Raw genomic sequence first — 18,743 nt, forward strand, 5'->3', positions numbered from 1 at the left:
TAAAAATATAATCAACGACAAAAAATAGATTATCGATATCTATCAGTCTTATTACATATATCTTTTCGTCCAAGTGCGTTTGATATCTTTGAATAACCATTGAGCAATCTTAAATTTGTTGTACAAGTCTCCAATTGGGCATTCTGTTATATTGTAACATGTACAAACGTAATTTTTACTCACTCCTTTTCTGGTGTTCTACTGTGGAAAAAAAATGTTTGTTATCCTTTTAGGCATAGTTTGGTACACATGATAGGATAAACATACGATATATAATATAAGGATAAGTTAAGGATAAATAAGATGTCGGATATTATATTTAATGTTTGGTATGATTTTAATAAGAGTGATTAAATTTATATATTAGATTGTAATGACAAAATTAAACTTATCATAATAAATTTTATAATTTCAAAATTATTGCTTGATTTCATATTTCTTATCTGTTCATGCGCCGACAGTGCTTGCATGATTTATTTATTTTTACCTAATTTTATATATTACATAAATATGATAATTGAGTCTTTGATTTTGATAATTTTATTGAGATTATAAAAATAATTTATATAATTATTTCGAGTTCATTTATATAATTATCATAATATATAATATATAAAAGTAAATAAAAATATTTGATAGGGTTTAGGATTTTTATATATTGATAGCAATTAAGTCATTTGTGGTGTTTTTAATCATTAAATTAAAATTATAACATCTCATAAAAGAGATATTTTATCCTTGTATAAAAGTATTTATCATCATGATATTATCATGGGCTTTCTAAAAAGGTACCAAACGTGAGATAAAGAATATTATTTATCAATATCTCTTTATACTGCCAAACTATACCTTATGGTACTGTGTATGTATAGATAGAATCTTAAAAAATAAGTGGTTTCAGATCAGGTGAAATTTGGGTTGGGCTTTGTTATAAAAACTAATCGACCAAGTCCAAAATATTATTGGACTTTTACTGTATCTTGTTCATTTTTTGAAGTTTATATACCACCAAACCAAAATTTAAGCTCGGGTTCGACTGGATCATATCCGTTATTCGAACAAGGTAGATCCATTATACTCGTCGGACAATTATATTTATAATATTTTTTGACATAATTACTCCACAAGAACCAAGGAACACCATATCACTAAAAATATTAACATATTATACATAACATATCAGTACTTGGAATCTATCATCCTTCTCAACTCATCCATTCGGTTACCCAAAAACAAACCTGAATGAATTCCAAACATACGCATCCTATGAGAGCTAGAAAATAACTCTTGATACTTCAATTTCTCCATTTCATTGAGGATCGTATATTCTAAAATAGCAAACAGCTTCCCGATCACCGGGAAAAGCAAAATGGTATCAAGCTACAGAATCTGGCCTTACGTTTCAAGATAACAAGAAAACTCAGATGGAAAGCGGAAGTCTCAGGGAAGTATAGTTCGCCTGCGGTTTGAAGAGCTAAAGTATAAAACTAAAATGGTTGGTTTTCAAATGATACACTTAGAAATTTGGTGTTACCATGTTAAATATACACATCTTTCACTAAGTTTTCTAAATGAATCAATAATCTATGATCAGGCGCATAAATGTATCTGACTGCCAAGAATTAAAGTTGAGGAGGCAAGAACCATCTAAAATATAAATAATCAAGTTCATCATGTAACTTTCAAGAGAATCACAGAATTTCAAACAAGTGTGCAGCTATATTCGTATTCCCTCATCAAAGTAATCAAGCAATGACCAAAAGAAAGTTCAAACAAGTTAACATAAACCAAAACCATTCTCTAAACTTGCACAGAAAATCTGGGAATAATCGATGGCTTCTCATAAAAAGCATGTAAGAAATAAAGAGTACCGCCACCCGTAGCTTAAAGAAAGGAATGAAGTGTGAAATGAGGAGAAAGCCTTGCAACTTTATAGATGAAAGACCCTATATACTTCCAATCGTTGTATAGTTCAAGACACAAAATATCCATGTGCATATTACATGAAGCTCATGTATTTTGTGGGTAATCCAATATTCAAACTTACACAAGGTATGCTTCATCTCGCATGGCTTCTCCAAACAAACTGATCAGAAAATTCGTTACCGATGTAATTTGAATCCCATCCACCACACATGATTCATCCTTGTGAAACAGAGATCACAAAAATTGAAACTTGAGTCGAACCTTTCTCTTATTCCACGTGACTATAAAACATGAAATGATTGTTTATGGTTTTCAACTTACACAGATGTATATTCACAAAGCTCAAGAGAGTAACTCTAATAAAAAGAAACTGTTCCATTAACGCAGAATAACAATTACAATACTATGCGTATCAAAACTCAAATCTGCAAACGAGATTTTGAAAACCCAGCCAGGCCAAAAGCTCAGAGCGAATCAAAATCAACCCACTTCCAGTAGTGTTTTTTACAAGAAACAGCATCACTACTTGTCCCATTAGAATCTCCATACTCGTTCACTTCCTCGGTAGAAAACTCGCCTGCTGGCAAGCCAGCTACCTCGGCATCTACTGTATGCAATAGGTAACAAGCTGGAAGCCCAGGATACGAGGCCGAAACTCTCTCCTCCACCTTCTTCACGTATGATCCAGGCAAAATTTTTATGATACCACTAAAATTGTTAGAATCTTGATCATCAACAAGATTTCCCATATTAGAATTTCCAGAATCCGTGGACTTTATGATGGAGCCCAGCTCCTCTTTCACTGCACGAAAAACAGCGGCCTCAACAGATTCTCCAGGCTTCATTTTCTCAGATAAGGGGCGGGATCGGTACCTGACGGCGCCGTTCGAAAGCTCTTGATGAGATTCAACGAGCATTTTATCGTCACTTCGGATGATGCGGACAATCACAACCTCAACCGTCCGAACCGGCGGGGTGGAATCAGCTAAAGAAGTCTCCCCTTCAGCAATTTCGAGCCAGAGGTTATGAACATTCTTAGTCCCCGGCTTGACACCCCAGGAAGCGAATGAATCGGAGGGTAGCCGCGGCCTGAGCCACTCGGATAGAGACTGCGGCGTGGCGAACGGCGGCGTGGGGTGGCGACTAGGGTTGGGGGGGTTACGCAAAGGGATGGACATGTTGTGTAATTTCAGATACTTGCGGGGGTTAAACGGGAAAGCGAGCTTGTTATTAGGGACGGAAAAAATCGAGGTTGGTTTGGGGGAAGTGGAGAAAAGGATAAAGAGAGAGAATGCAGCGAAGATGACGTCAGGCAGTGACGTCTGATTCTTCAGGTGGTGATGCACCGGATAAATTGGTTCATGAGGCGGCGGAGACGGCGGAGGGAGCATCCTCAATTACGGGTGACGAAGGTCGCAGGGAGTCGCATGTCGTATGGATGTCACCAATTTTTGTTTTTGGAATTGGAATAATAAGAGGTGAGAATTGGAGGTTTGTTTCTGATCAGATATGGGAGGTCTTGGATATTTCGAGACTACTAAGTCATTTTAAAGCATATTTCGAGTTGGGATATTAAGTGATCGAACAAATTGAAGAAAAATGATATTTGAAGAGAATAACTTTCGTCGTTATAAAAATGATTTTTGAGTATTTTCATATCATATACATTAGAATATGTGGTGACTAAATAATTTTGGCCCGTTTCACAATAAAATGCCGAGTATGTCTCTTGTGAGACGGTCTCACGAATATTTAATCTGTGAGATGAGTCAACTCTACCGATATTCACAATAAAAAATAATATTCTTAGCATAAAATGTAATACTTTTTCATGAATAAACCAAATAAAAACATGTCTCACAAAACACGACTCGTGAGACCGTCGCATACAAGTTTTTTTTTACATAATCCACACCTCAAACCTTGAGCATCTGCATCTTATTTTCCAGGGCAACAGCAATCCAGTCAGGCTGCGCCGCCGACCAGTGAAGCTGATTGATCTCCGAGCCTGCCGAGTACATATACATGGGATCAATCCCGTTCGTCCCAGAAAGAATCGGCAACTCCCAAAGAAAAGCCTGCCCATCATCCCCACCAGAACTTATGTGCCTACAACTCAGCGGGGCCCAAGCAATTGCATTTACACACCCCTGGTGCCTTTCTAATTCAGCGGCAGCCACTGTAGGATACCTCGTATCCAGTATCAAAATCTTATTGCTATTCATCAAGAACGTCGCCATGTACCTCAAATCTTGCTTATTCCAAGCCAGCCTCGATAGCGGCGTTTCCGGCTTCGGGCTTTCATAAAGAATTGTGGAGCGCTCCTTATGCCTTAGATCGAAAAGCCTGACCGATCCGTCTCCTGAAACTGATCCAAAAACTCCTGCCTCGCGCCAGGCAATATCGTACACTTCTTTATCGTGGGAAATCAGTTGGGTTTCCACAACGCCCTTTTCCACATCCCATATGGTGCAGGTAGTGTCGATGCTTGATGTTCCGATTCGATGGGGCTCCACCTCATTCCAATCGAATGAAGTTAGAGGAGCACAGTAGTCGCTAGTTTTGCTGTTGTCGAGCGTAGATATGGGTTCGATTGAAGCATCCCGGATTTCCCAGAGGCGTAGGTAGTCTCCGGAGGAAGCAAGGAGGTTGCCAGTAGCTGGTGAGGGGTGAAACATGAGTTTAGTTGCGGGGTAGGGGTGAGGGACCGATAGTGCAGGTATAGGCTTGATGGAATAGCATTCATCGTCGAAGCAGAGAATGTCGACGCGGTTGTCGAATTCTTCAACGAAACTCCCGACGGCGATATGGCGGCGGTCGGCGGCGGAAAACGCCATGGCGTAGATGGGAAAGGGTGAGTCATACGTGACGCAAGTTTCGGATCTGAGGTGGGATTCTTGGGTGGAACTACCCATCGGAATGGCTTCAAAAAATGATGAAATTAATTATGGGATCGCTGGGGACGAAGAATCTATTAATTATAACTATTTCACGAAGATTATTCTTCCCATGGAATTTCAAGTCTTCATCACACCATGCTCTGCAGCGGAATTCACACTCATCGAAATTATTCAATGCCGCGTTTCACACTTCAAGAATTTGGCCAGACGAATTTCTCGCATGCACACCATGCGAATTGATTGGAGTCAAACCATAATTGCCACTAACTGAATTTTTTAATTCATTTAAATTTGACTTAAACGAGTTTGATTAACTTGACCTTTAATCGGATAAACCCCTGCCAATCTTTATATTAACTAGTATTGCATGTTTGTGCTATAATTCATTTGCTTTATATTTAAACGTGGATCAAAATATAATTATAGAAATCCAGAACTTTAATCAGTGAGTCAGAGGCGACTTGATGTATGTTTTGGAGAGAGATTATATATTTTCAGAAAAAAAGGGTTCAAAATTTTCATTCGGATGAACCCTCACAGGTCAGCACACGTGCATTTCGTTAAAGAGTAAAAGCAGGAACCTGGATAAGATGGAGCATCTTCAACATGGGGCAAATCAAAATTGGTGCCCTTGAAAGGGAAAGGTGATATCTTCTAATGATTTTCTAGCCTAGTTTAAGCTCATATAAAATTTTATATCTTAGGCTTAATGGCATTATTTACCAACATGAGAGTTCTATCATATCATCCTGTGACAAGTTTTTCTTGGCAAAAGCCTGAGTGAGCTGGTCAAGGTTAAAGGATGGAGCGGGTATATCGAGAGTCTTTTCAGCTCTTGAAATACACCCATCTCGTCTCCCAGCTGGGACGTCCCACCCAAGCCCTTCTGGTTGTAGTAAAATAAGTCGATGCCACCGGATATAAATATTAAGTCATGTCATTCAATAGGAATTGAACCTAGCTAATAACCTATATTTACTTCTGGCAAATAGATGAATTTTTTTTGTCGGGTTTTAGAGGTTAAAGGTTCTAACATTGACAACAGAGTCCCTTGCTGCATATGCCAAAATATCAGCCCATGAAACCACCCCTCTTCATTCTAGTTCTAATCTGGCTTTAGCACTGTCAATCGCCTCAAAACCTCGAAGGGTACCCCCATTTGGAGGGCCATCCTCCTCTGCCTTTTTCCCCGGTGTCGTTTTTAAGGGGATGGATACATCACAGCCCTGATAATATAATCATAATTTATAAACAAATTAAGGAATAAAGTTTTAAGACACTGATGTTTTGCATAATTTGCATTACTATTACCCTAACAAAGCAGTCATGAAACTGCATTCTAAGTTCTAACTAGACCAGGAGCAATCCCTTCATCTCTGAAAAATGGCCCTTTAACTTCCTCCCATATAATTGATTCCGCATTTGGATACGTATTGTTATAGAAATCCACTCGAAGCTTAGCTTCAACTGGAAGCCACGCAGGGTATAACGATACCAAGATCAAAACTTTTGGTAACATTATATATAATTCTTTTTCTGGTTTTGTCTCCCAAAAAATCTCAAGCATGTATTTATAAGAAAAACATAATCTCGACGAAGCTTGAAACTGTCTATTTATATGGTTAAATGTTATGGCCTAGCACAAGTTGCAGTACTGAGGAAACCGATTTCTCCTCAAGACCTGCAGAAAAACTTGCAGAACATTATACCGTGCTAGGAATCTAAGAGATGAAATATTTTTAATGATACTATGGTCATATTTTTCAAAGAAATCCCAACTGAAAAGAAAGTTCGTTAAATTACAATAAAGAATAGTGCAGGTGAATTTAATTTTTTCCAAGTTATGGCCTAAATTTCAACCTCCAATGCCTGATGATCATTAGAGTTGTTTCAAAACTCGCTGACTCTTGATTTTATACCTACGTGCGTGGTCATGGCCGGAATGCTTGTGAGCGTAGATACAGGTATGAATCAAACGCAAATTCATTCAGGATATGCATATGCTTTAACTAATCCAGCTATTTTTAATATACAATAACATGACAATAATTAATTCCCGCATTATTCCCAAAGCACGCGCTTAGCTAGTCTTTCGTGTATATACGATGCTTTATTGAAATAAGGCAAAAATGAAATTCAGTTTGAAAGAAGTAAAAGTACATCATTTTTATTGTTGGTTTCACAGAGAATGAGAAGGTAATAGAATGACTCATCCCAACTTGATTACAAGTTTATGAATGGTAGTTCAAAAACAATGATAATAATGAAATTAAATAATTTTTAATGACCGTAAAGCAAATGAGAAAACCATAATGTCAGTCTAAATAATAACCATCAAAGAAAAATATATACAAACCAACTGCCGCAGAAGTCTCTGCAAGTATGCAAATATCACACACTATGTTACAGTAATCACAAAGAAAAGATCCTGATATGCAATATACACCGATATGTTATTATTTTTATTTTTTTGAAATGGTGTATACGCCAATATATTCTAATATCACACATAAAGATATTATCTTTAAAAAATATAAATAATGTTGTGCGGAAAGCTATCATGATGTCAACGCTCGATATCCTCTACGTGAAAAGTAGCTCAAGATCTCTAGTAAGTTGCCATCTGAAATTGGAAATATCCGAATATTCCAAGCAGTAGCGCAATAAGACTGAAGGCCACAAGCACCTTTTGCATGTAAAGAGAATATATAACTGAAGGTGTGGTCGTGTATTTAGAAGTGGAAGATGCAGTGTCTACAAAGATGTTTTTAGGTAAATTGATGGCACTCGTATGATGGGATAGCGAGCTGTTATTTGACTCGTCGCATGTGGACTCCTCCTCAACTAGTGTTTGTGCATTCGTAGCTGTGTCACCCTGGAAGTTCAAACCTCGGAAATTTAGAATCTTTGAGAGGCTCCTATCTTATATTATGCAAAAATCTTTTCAGGCAAAAATAACTCACCTTGGGCAATTGTGGACTCCCTTCATGAATGTCATCCTCATTTAAAATCTTGGGAAGATTACACTGAACTGATCCAACTCCACATTTAATCTGCAAACGAATTCTCTTAGGGGCGGTTCCATGTGCTTCATAGTGCTGGGTACTAAGTTGATATAATGGTTGGCGAGTCCTCATCTTGATTCCTGTTCCAATGGTTTCATTGCCCACTGCAGGGCTAACATACGAACGGGACACATCAACAGCTGCAACTTCAGAAGTAACTTCACTCTGGAAAGGAGATTCTTGTTTGTCATCATCCTCAAATAATTCACCTTCTGGAACACTTGGATATTTCTAGATTAAGATGAATAAGATCGGGTCAGTTCAATTGTAAATAAACAAGTAAATATATGCCGTACAAAGATATACTGCTCGAGCATAGAGTTGGGTAGCGACAACATTGTATTGTTAGGCTACCCAAGTGACATGGATAAAAAATTGGTATTTCGACTATTGTACAGGTTAAAAGATTTTCAGGTGTCTTGATGCTACTAAATAGAACTATTGGTTCAACCGGGAGGGGAGACTCTGATGCATTAGATAGGGTCGTTCAACTGTAAATAAACAAGTAAATATATGCCGCTCGAGCAGAGAGTTGGGCGGCGAGAATATTGTATTGTTTGGCTATCCAAGTGACCCGGAGAAAAATTGGTATTTGGACTATTGTACAGCTTAAAGGATTTTCAGGTGTCTTGTTACTACTAAATAGAGCTATTGTTTCAGCAGGGAGACTCGATCCTACGCCAAGTTCACTAATAGATCTCTGAAAGTGATGTAAACTCCATGTACCTGGCAAAGGGACATCTCAGCCTCCGATTCACTACTTGAGATGCAATCTTTATCTAATTTCAGCATGTTTACGTACTTAGTACTTTCAAGAGATGATACTTCATACAGACCACCAGATATCGAATTCAAGAAATCCTCCATCATTTCATCAGCAGTTGTCCCATATTGAAAAGGGGTATTACTTTGGACGTTGATGTCGTTATTGTAACCACTATAACAGTATGGATTCCCAAGCTCTGCTTGCACCTGTGAATGTAATGGAGAGAAAAGCGCCCCTTGCAGTGGGGAGGAATATAAATTTTCAATCAACTTTTCCAGTTCTGGGTCATGCTGCAATGAAAAGGAAAACAAAAACAAAATGCTGACAAATAAATATAAACATAGAGAAAGAAATTAAAATTTCGGAAAATGGCACAATGAGTTCAATTCTTTCATCTCACAGGAGGAGACACTGTTCCTGAAATATCATGTTCCAATTTGTCAGCAATGAGACCACATTCCTGCTGATAATTAGGCACAGGATTTTCCACCATATCTTTGTAGGAATTCAAAGTCGGAAAGCTTTCAACACTTGACTGTTGTATTTTTGAAGTTCCATTGTGCACCGGAGTAGGCGTTTCAAATAGGTCATCTTCAACAGAAGGGGGGTTAACGACAGTGGGAGATGATACAATCCCTTCAACTTCGTCAGAATTTGAACTCTCGGTGATTCCATCTTGTTTCAAATCAGTCTTCTTGAATAGACGGGAGAGAACAAAAGCAGTCTGGTTAAAAAAAAACCCATCACAACATTGTCAAAAAGGAACAAAATGAACTTCCAAAATTTGTACAACTCTCTGCGGATGAAAATAATTCAGTAAATAACCAATTTGCTACTTCTATACGGTCTCTAGATCATGTAAATTAAAGCCACTATATATTAAAATTAACTCGTCATCAATAAGAACAAGCATTCACATAAATACATAAATGAGGTAACTTTTGCCCAATCAATTCAAGTCTTACGGTTTCCAAAAAACAATAAATCAAACAATCCAACAAAAACCAACAAAACAAAATTACACAAAGATTGCGAAAATATTAGTTACAGAGATCCCAACCTGACCGGGATGGGTGCCATCCAGCGATTTATCAGTTGCACGATACTCATGGATGACCCAGTTAGTTCTCTTGCCATCCGGTGCACGGCCAGTGTAAAAAACTAAGGTTTTTTTCATCCCAATTTTCACACCCTTCCTCGAAGTAATATTTCGATCTTTACCAGTAGCTTTCCAGTAACCTCTCTGTGTTGCACGGTTCAATCTCTGGCCATTTTGATACTTCCGATCCTTGGGGCAGAAGAAGAACCATTCGTTGTCAGTCGATTCTACCGCTGACAAATCTGCGAAAAAGGGAAAAAAAAATACAACATTCAACACCCTTCACTTCAAAATCAATACATATTTCCCTAAAAATCGACTCTTTTTGGTGGGAAATATCAAAGGGAAACTCGATTTCAGATCATCGACAATAAATCAACTGAACGCAATCAATTACCAGGTAAATCCCAGGGCTCCCATTTACAAACATCGATTTCACGTATGACACTGACTTCTTTATCTTGTCTGTTGATCTTGTGTCTCAAATAGTGATCGATCAGCTCCTCATCTGTGGGGCGAAATCTATAACCCACCGGTAACGCGTTCACGGGGATCACAGCCATGGGAACAGTTTTCTTTAATTTATGAAAACAGAAAGGTAGGAAGAAAATTATGAATATAACAGAGAGCAACGGATAATGCAAAAGGGGGGTGCTAAAGTGCTGTATAAACCCTAGAGTGAAGATTCATGGAAATTCAGGTGGGGCTTGAGTTATGTTGGAAACTTCTTAGAATCTCTCTTTGCCACTTGCCGGGAAAACCACGGATGGTGGTGGTGGTACTATCCATTTAACTATGGGTAAATTAATTTATTTTAAATTTCACGAAAAAACTAAAATTCGTATTATTTGTGCATCCCAAAGAAAAATATATTTTGCATTTCCTAATCTTATATAACTTTTTCGGAAAAAAATCGACACGCAATATTAAAAATATAGTATTAATATATGATATTTGAGTGCCAATTATTTCATATCTGAAACATATATTAATAACATAACTAAAACAAATGATATTCAAATATCATATATTAGTACATATTTTAGTATTACGTACTGATATTCATTCATGAAAAGACATCTGAGTTCAAGAAGTTCAAATACATTTTTTCTAACACTGTTACATAAAGCAAATTTTTTTTTTATTTTTACGGATTTCTGAGCAATTTAACGTTAAAACAATATATAATTAATATATATCTTATGAGACAGTTTTGTTTCGTGAGTCTATATATGTGAGACGACTCATTCCGATCCGATCTATAATTTTAATGAAAAATAATATTTTTGGGTAATTTTATTTATCTACATTATTTTTGTATTTAAGTTTTTTGTTTTGTGGAAAAGAAATTGTAACAGTTGTCATATAATTGCAAAATTTATAGTTTTGGTTTTCCTGGTACTGACGCCGGATAACCTCTCAACTTCTTCTTTCCCTTGAGCTATGGGACCATCGAGAGTGTACGAGCTTTAATAATTGCAACAACTCATTTTAATATTTGCAATTGTTCTTTACCAAAAAAATTATGTATATTTGTTTTAAATATAAATATTATATTATTTTCATTTGCCTCAAATATATATTCTAATATCTATATTTAATATTATTTTATTTACTATTTACCAATTTATCTCTTTTCAATAATAATTTTAATTAATTTCATTATTTTTTATATCATATTAAATATTAAAACATTCACTAAAAAGAGAAATATTTTCAATAAAACTTATATTTTAATAATTTTCTTAAGACAAAAATTTGTGTGAGACGGTCTCGCGTGTCGTATTTTGTGAGACATATATCTTATTTGGGTCATTCATTATTGAAAAATAAGAGTACTAGTTTTTATTGTGAATAACGATAGAGTTAATATGTATCAGAGATAAAGATTCGTGATACCATCTCACAAGAAACCTACTTTTTTCTTAATACGCGTGAAATTTCAAAAAGTCTAAGCATATGAGACAAATGAGATAGTTATTAATAATAGTACCAATTTTTATTCGGTAAATGAAAATATTTCATGTTTGAAAGTGTTTCAAATTATCTGTATTAACTGATATATCATACTCGACTATGGCACATAATGAATGAGCCATACTGACACTGGATTTATTCCTCCCAACTTCCAAATATGTTTATGATGATGCCCTGGATTGCCCCGGGTCAGGGATAGGCCCTGGGACTTCCCGGGCCATGGAACATATCCATGGTTGGTGCCCGGGCCAGGATGGGATGCTCTCAGGCCAATAGCATGACAAAATGGATTAATGTCCCGATCCATTGGACCACCTGGGACATGATTTCTCCAAGATGTGGAATACCCGAGCTCTTCTGTAATTAACCTGAGAGGCATTCTGCTCGGTCACCTCGATATGAGTGAAGTATTTAATGCCGCCGATAAACAGTGTGTATAGCCGACCTATCTCCGACACTAATGCAAGTGGTCAATGAATCAAGTAGTCTGGATGTGACAAGTGTGCGATTTGACACGTCAGAACAATAGGGTATAATCAGCCACCCTATTATAATTAATGCTCACACACAAAAAACGAGGTCATCATTGCATCCTCTACTATAAATACCAGGTTCTTTACTTGCATTTACTCTGAATTCAGAAATTGAATACAAATTAAATACTCTCATTTATTGTTCCACACCAATTTCACAGCCATCACTTGGCTACATTGGTTTTATTGCTTGAGTACCCTGCTGACTTAAGCATCGGAGTGGTCACGCCGGACACCCCTCCGGCGCCCATTCACGTGGTCACTTTCTGTTTGCAAATCTCACAAATCGAACCGAGGAGTTGCGAGATTCAAGCCAGGCGTCCAACTCATATTTCCTTTGATATTTTGATAGTTTACCCGGCAGATTTCCCGACCCGACTTGTCCATTTCGCCCGGGTTGCATCATTGGCGCCGTCTGTGGGAAATTCTGAGTTCTAAGGCGTTGATATGGCCCCTACTAGAAGAGCAAACCAAGACACTTCTCGAGTCCAGGAGGAGAACAATACTCGTCTTTCTGGTGCAGGTGGCCCTCTCCCTAATGGTCCTCAACCCACCATTCATTTAACTCCCAAGGTGTCAAAAAAGATTATAAATGATGCTGTTAAGATGGCTACGGCAAAGAAGGCCACCACTCGTCATTCCAGTCATCCTGAGCAGCAACGTGAGCAGCCACAAGAATAAGAGAGAAGGGAGGAAGAGAGGGAATCAAGCGCGGGTTCTAAGTCCCCCACCGTTGCGGAATAATTAGGGGAATTGAAGAAGAAAGTCAAGATATTGGAGGGACAAGTTGGTTCTAAGGGCAGTGCTCCAGTTGTAAAAGGTTGCCCGTTCTCAGATATCATTGTCCGGGAACCACTACCCGGGCATTTCAAGTCAGCCAAAATCAAGGACTATGATGGGAGTTCCGATCCCGAGGAGCACCTCGCTCGTTTCGAAAACATGTCCATGTTGCATTGCTATGGATACCAAATTAAATGTAAAGTGTTCCTCACCACCTTAGTGGACTCCGCACAAAGACGGTTTGAAGGGTTGACGCCACAAAGCATCAATTGCTTTGAAGATTTCCAAAAGGTATTCTTGCATCAATTTAGCAGCAGCAAGAAGTACAAGAAGACTGCTTTCAGTTTATTTGAGGTAAAGCAGAGGCAAGATGAAAACCTAAGGGCGTATCTCAAAAGATTCAACCGAGTGGCCCTGGATGTGCCGACCTGTGCACCCGAGATGAAGACTACAGCGTTCATGCAAGGGCTGTGGGAAGGGGATTTATTCCGATCCTTAACTAAGAAATTGCCCGGGAACTTCGAAGATCTCTTATCCCGAGCAGAAAAATACATTAATATGGAAGAAGCGCAAAATCAGAAAAGAGAGGCCTTGAAGAGATCAAGAGGAGACCGGACTGTCAAACCCGAAGAAAGAGCTCCCAAGAAAAATGGCCCGGGACATTTCTCTCATGTACCTCTGAGAATTGCCCGGGACCGAGAGGTTCAAGAATGCAGCTCGGATGTAGCCCCGCTTCCCAGTCCTGTGGCGAGAGCGTCAAGGCCAGAGCAGAAAGGGTACTGCACCCTCCATAAAGATTGTTCCCATAACACCAATGAATGCCGGATCCTGAGGAAGAAATCCAGTATGCACCCTTATACCAGCATTCCATCCTCCTCGAGATAAGTCTAGACAGCCACCTTGGTTGTCTAGACGTCCCGGACCGAATGTTCCTCCAAAGTCAACAAACATCCCAAGCGAAAGTAGAAGGGGAGAAGTAAGTTCTCGGGAAGAAAGGGCCGACCAGTAGAGAGGAAGGACCCTTCCCAAGCCGAGGAGTAATAAAAATGATCTCGGGAGGGTCCACAGATGGTGATTCCAATCGAGCCCGGAAAGCAAGGAGTAGGAGGGAGTGTTTGGTGGTCGATGGAGGGAGGAAAGACGAGCCAGTCATAAGCTTTGGACTAGAGGACCTCAGAGGAGTTGGTCTACCTCACAATGACGCTCTTGTCACTCAGGCCCGAGTGGCTAACTATGATGTGTTGAGAGTATTTGTTGACAATGGCAGCTCGATCAATGTCATCTTTAAGGAGGTGCTGGTCCAAATGGATTTACAAGAATATCAATTAGAGGCGGTTGAGACTGCCTTGTTTGGTTTCGCTGGACATGCTGTGTACCCTGAGGGGGAAATCACTCTACCCCTGACCCTGGGCACAGGAGACCTGAGGAAGACAGTGATGAATGTTTTTACAGTGGTGGATGCCCCATCCTCGTACAATATCATATTGGGAAGGCCGGCCATGAATGAGATGAGAGCCGTGGCCTCCACTTATCACCAGAAAATCAAGTTCCCAGTGCGAGGACAGGTTGGAGAAGTTAAGAGAGATCAGCCCTCTTCTCGGAGGTGTTATGGGGAGACAGTCCGGGTAGATCAAAAGAAGGCAAAGAGGGAAGGGAAGGAGAAAGAATGTCAAGAGGGGGCCAAGGAGAGAGAAGTGCACTTTGACGCTGAGGAAGAACAAGAAGTGGTGGAAATCGAGCCAGGAAAGCACGTCCGGGTGTCCCGAGACATCCACCCGGGTAAGTCTCTTACAATGTTTGAAAACTAACATCAGTGTTTTTGCCTGGTCTCAACAGGAATTGGCCGGGATCTCGCCCCAAGTGGCCGAACATAAATTAAATATCCTCCCGGGATCCCGGCCCGTGAAGCAAAAGAAGAGGCATTTTGGCCCTGAAAAAGATAAAGTAATTGAAGAGCAAGTAGGAGAGTTGTTAAGGGCCGGGCATATCAGGGAAGTCCAATTCCCTAACTGGCTATCAAATGTGGTTCTCGTCCCAAAATCTACTAGGAAATGGAGAATGTGTGTGGATTTCAGGGACTTGAATAAAGCATGGCCCAAAATATTGTATCCACTCCCCCGAATTGATCAGCTGGTAGATTCACTTTTGGATGCGAGTTATTAGCTTTCTGGATGCATATCAGGGATATCACCAAATCCCCTTAGCTCTGGAAGACCAGGATAAAGCCAGTTTTATTACCTCCGGGGGCACCTTTTGCTATGTCGTTATGCCTTTTGGATTAAAAATGCGGGGGCTACGAACCAACGCTTGATGAATCTTGTCTTCCAAAAGCAAATAGGTCGGAATATTGAGGTGTATGTGGACGACATTCTAATCAAAACCCGGGAAGTCTCCCACTTCATTGATGATTTAGCTGAAACTTTCACCACTTTAAAACAATATGGAATAAAGCTCAACCCGGGCAAGTGTGTGTTCGGAGTCAGGAGTGGTAAATTTTTGGGTTCTTGGTAACTGACAGGGGAATCGAAGTTAACCCTGTGAAAATCAGAGCAATAATGGACATGCTTCTCCTCAGTCTGTCCGAGATGTGCAGAAATTAACCGGGAGGATTGCTGCCCTGTCGCGCTTCATTTCCCGATCTGCCCATCGGAGTTATCCATTCTTCCAAGTCCTAAGGAAAGCGCAGGAAATTTGGCTTGGGACAACAAATAGTGAACAAGATTTTTAGGACTTGAAGAAGCACCTGGCCGATTTGCCTATTTTAGCCAAGCCCGAGCCCGGGGAAAAATTATGGGTCTATCTCTCCGCCACTGAATTTGATGTTAGTTCTGTGCTCATCAAGGAAGAAGGAGCCGATCAGAAACCAATATATTATGTCAGTCATGCCCTTCGAGGGGCAGAATTAAAATACAGTGAATTGGAGAAGGTAGCATTAGCCCTGGTCATGACTGCTCGAAAGTTGAGGCCATATTTTCTCTCATATCCCATTGTGGTCCTCACCAATTCTCCCCTTCGAAGGATCATGACTCATGCCGAAGTCTCCGGAAGAATGGTCAAATAGACTGTGGAACTCGGGGAGTATGACATTGAATACAAACCCCGAGCTGCTATAAAAGCCCAGGCATTAACGGACTTCTTAACAGAAATGATTCAACCAGTCGAAGAAGAGGTATGGAGGGTGTTTGTTGATGGCGCATCAAACCTATCAGGGTGTGGAGTGGGGGTTGTCCTAATTGTCCCATCAGAAGAGAAAATCAAGTTGGCTCTGAGGATTGATTCTAGGGTCACAAATAACGAAGCAGAGTACGAAGCTGTTTTGGCAGGGTTACAGGCTGCCCGGGAAGTTGGGGCTTCCCGAGTCATTGTTTATTCCGACTCTCAGTTGGTCACACAGCAGGTCAAGGGAAGATATGAGGCCAAGAACGAAAAAATGCTTAAATATTTAGGGCTCATCACGGCCCGGGAAGCGTATCTGACCGATGGAGTATCGAACAAATTCCCCGGAGGAGAATGCAGAGGCCGATACCTTAGCCCAATTGGCTGCTTCCATGAACCGATATAGCTACCCGGGAGATTCTCTGCTTTACCCGGTTGGTGCTTTCTATTGATGAAGAAATACCTCCTGGTCCAGAAAAGTTCATGGATGACTCCTATCGTGGAATACATAGTACATGAAAGCTCCCAGAGGACCGAGCCCAAGGCTGCGAAAATCAAAAAACCAAGCTGCCCATGTTCGTCTTTTTGAATAAATGTTTGGTACCGGCGATTCCTATCAGGGCCCATTACTCAAGTGCTTGACAGAAGACTGAGATAGAGTATGTCCTCGGGAAATACACTGAAGGATGCTGGGTGAACCTCGGTGGAACAGCTCTGTCTCGGAAAACTATATTGGCCGGGTTCTGGTGGCCTCAGATGAATCAAGATGCTGTCCGACTTGTCCAAAAATGTCAGGGTTGCCAACACCATTCTAATTTTCACAACCGCCCAGCTGCAAGTATGCAACCAATCTCCGCATCATGCCCTTTTGACCAGTGGGGTTTGGATATTGTGGGTCCTTTCCCCATAGCCCGAGCACAGAAAAAGTTCCTTCTGGTGGCTGTCGATTATTACTCCAAGTGGATAGAGGCCGAGCCATTAGCCAAGATCACCGAGGATGAAGTCATGAAATTTCTTTGGAAGAACATGTTTGCAGATATGGCATCCCGAGGAAACTAATTTCAGATAATGGAAGGCAATTCCAGGGAAAGAAGATCACCTTCTGGTGTCAAAAATGAAGATTATTCAATCCTTCACCTCAGTAGCTTACCCTCAGGCTAATGGCCAGACTGAAGTGACTAACATGATCATTGTGCAAGCATTGAAAGCCCGGGCTCCACTGGGAAAGGAAAAGATTGGGTGGAAGAATTACCGAGTGTCTTATGGGACATACCGAACTACGCCTCGATCATCTACTCGGGAAACACCCTACAGCCTTGTCTATGGTTCGAAGCAGTCCTGCCGGTGAAAATTGGGCAATCTTCTACTCGGGTAGAATCTTACCCGAGCAACAATGATCAATCTCGGGCCATTGAACTTGATCTGGTTGAAGAAAGGAGAGACAGAGCTGTCATTCGAATGGAAGCTTATCGCAGCAGGGTAATGAAATCTTATAATAAGCATGTTCGGGCACGAGACTTTCAGATAGGGGACTTGGTCATGAAAAAGGTCAAACCAGTGGGTGATGTAGGGAAATTAAAAACCCGGTGGGAAGGACCCTTCAAAATAATTCGAAGAATCAGCTCAGGTGCGGCTTACTGTCTTGAAAATTCTCAGGGACACTCTCTCAAGAGGCCATGGAATGGTTTTCATTTAAAGAAATATTATGTTAAAAGCACGTGTATCTATTATTTCTTCATCAAATAAAGAAATGGTTCAGAGAAATGTCTACAAAGTCCAGGGACCCGCACCCTGGTTATCTACAAAGTCCAGGGACCCGTACCCTGGCCCAGGGACCCGCACCCTAGTTATCTACAAAGTCCAGGGACCCATACCCTGGCCCAGAGACCCGCACCCTGGTTATATACAAAGTCCAGGGACCCGCACCCTGGTTATCTACAAAGTCCAGGGACTCGTACCCTGGCCCAGGGACCCGCACCCTGGTTATCTACAAAGTCCAGGGACCCGTACCCTGGCTCAGGGACCCGCACCCTGGTTATCTACAAAGTCCAGGGACTCGTACCCTGGTTATCTACAAAGCCCAAGGACCCGTACCCTTGCCCAGGGACCCGTACACTGGTTATCCACCAAGTCCGGGGATCCGTACCCTGGTCGTCCACCCAGCTCAAGAACCATTCCAATGACTTGCACCCTTATTACCTGTCAAGACTAATTCCCTATTGCACCCATCGGTCTATGTTTTGTGAAGATAGATTGAGTAAAATCCGCAAAGTTATTACCAAATGCAACTATCCCAAAAAAGACCAAGTGGCAAGGCGATTTCCTGACCGGGCACACAAGACTAATCGTGACAGCGAGTATGACTCTAGCCCGACTAATTAGGAGGGAGTGATGATGCCCCGGAACGTCTCGGGTCAGGGATAGGCCCTGGAACTTCCCGGGCCATGGAGCATATCCATAGTTAGTGTCCGGGCCAGGATGGGATGCTCTCAGGTCAATAGCATGACAAAATGGATTAATGTCCCGAGCCATTGGACCACC

General features: G+C 40.6%; 3 protein-coding genes and 1 pseudogene across 3 annotated transcripts; all 4 read right to left on the reverse strand.

Annotated features, from left to right (window-relative positions):
• Positions 1-2,167: 2,167 nt before the first annotated feature.
• LOC142534556 (uncharacterized) lies at positions 2,168-3,490 on the reverse strand. The gene has a single exon (XM_075641429.1). It carries the CDS (start codon positions 3,315-3,317, stop codon positions 2,391-2,393), a length of 927 nt encoding a protein of 308 aa, XP_075497544.1. The 5' UTR covers positions 3,318-3,490; the 3' UTR covers positions 2,168-2,390.
• Positions 3,491-3,744: 254 nt separating this feature from the next.
• LOC142534553 (protein TRANSPARENT TESTA GLABRA 1-like) lies at positions 3,745-5,062 on the reverse strand. The gene has a single exon (XM_075641427.1). It carries the CDS (start codon positions 4,839-4,841, stop codon positions 3,843-3,845), a length of 999 nt encoding a protein of 332 aa, XP_075497542.1. The 5' UTR covers positions 4,842-5,062; the 3' UTR covers positions 3,745-3,842.
• A 470-nt stretch (positions 5,063-5,532) lies between these two features.
• LOC142534550 (peroxidase 5-like) lies at positions 5,533-6,345 on the reverse strand (annotated as a pseudogene).
• A 785-nt stretch (positions 6,346-7,130) lies between these two features.
• On the reverse strand, positions 7,131-10,526 carry LOC142534552 (NAC domain-containing protein 91-like). Its single transcript, XM_075641426.1, has 6 exons — positions 10,154-10,526; positions 9,718-9,998; positions 9,058-9,381; positions 8,618-8,947; positions 7,790-8,122; positions 7,131-7,701 (listed from the first exon to the last, which is right to left on the reverse strand). The coding sequence occupies exons 1-6, from the start codon at positions 10,317-10,319 to the stop codon at positions 7,435-7,437; spliced, it is 1,701 nt and encodes a 566-aa protein (XP_075497541.1). The 5' UTR covers positions 10,320-10,526; the 3' UTR covers positions 7,131-7,434.
• Positions 10,527-18,743: the final 8,217 nt, after the last annotated feature.

The sequence above is a fragment of the Primulina tabacum genome, unplaced genomic scaffold, assembly GCF_025594145.1.
Source record: "Primulina tabacum isolate GXHZ01 unplaced genomic scaffold, ASM2559414v2 Contig587, whole genome shotgun sequence".
Classification (NCBI taxonomy): domain Eukaryota; kingdom Viridiplantae; phylum Streptophyta; class Magnoliopsida; order Lamiales; family Gesneriaceae; genus Primulina; species Primulina tabacum.

Bases quoted from the DNA above. Each gene is read 5' to 3' on its own strand.
- LOC142534552 (XM_075641426.1), bottom strand. From the start codon at position 10,319: ATGGCTGTGATCCCCGTGAACGCGTTACCGGTGGGTTATAGATTTCGC. The intron at 9,382-9,717 runs GTTGGGATCTCT...TTTTTTAACCAG, and splicing joins ATGGCACCCATCCCGGTCAG to ACTGCTTTTGTTCTCTCCCG. The intron at 7,702-7,789 runs GTGAGTTATTTT...TTGAACTTCCAG, and splicing joins GGAGTCCACAATTGCCCAAG to GGTGACACAGCTACGAATGC.
- LOC142534553 (XM_075641427.1), bottom strand. From the start codon at position 4,841: ATGGGTAGTTCCACCCAAGAATCCCACCTCAGATCCGAAACTTGCGTC.
- LOC142534556 (XM_075641429.1), bottom strand. From the start codon at position 3,317: ATGCTCCCTCCGCCGTCTCCGCCGCCTCATGAACCAATTTATCCGGTG.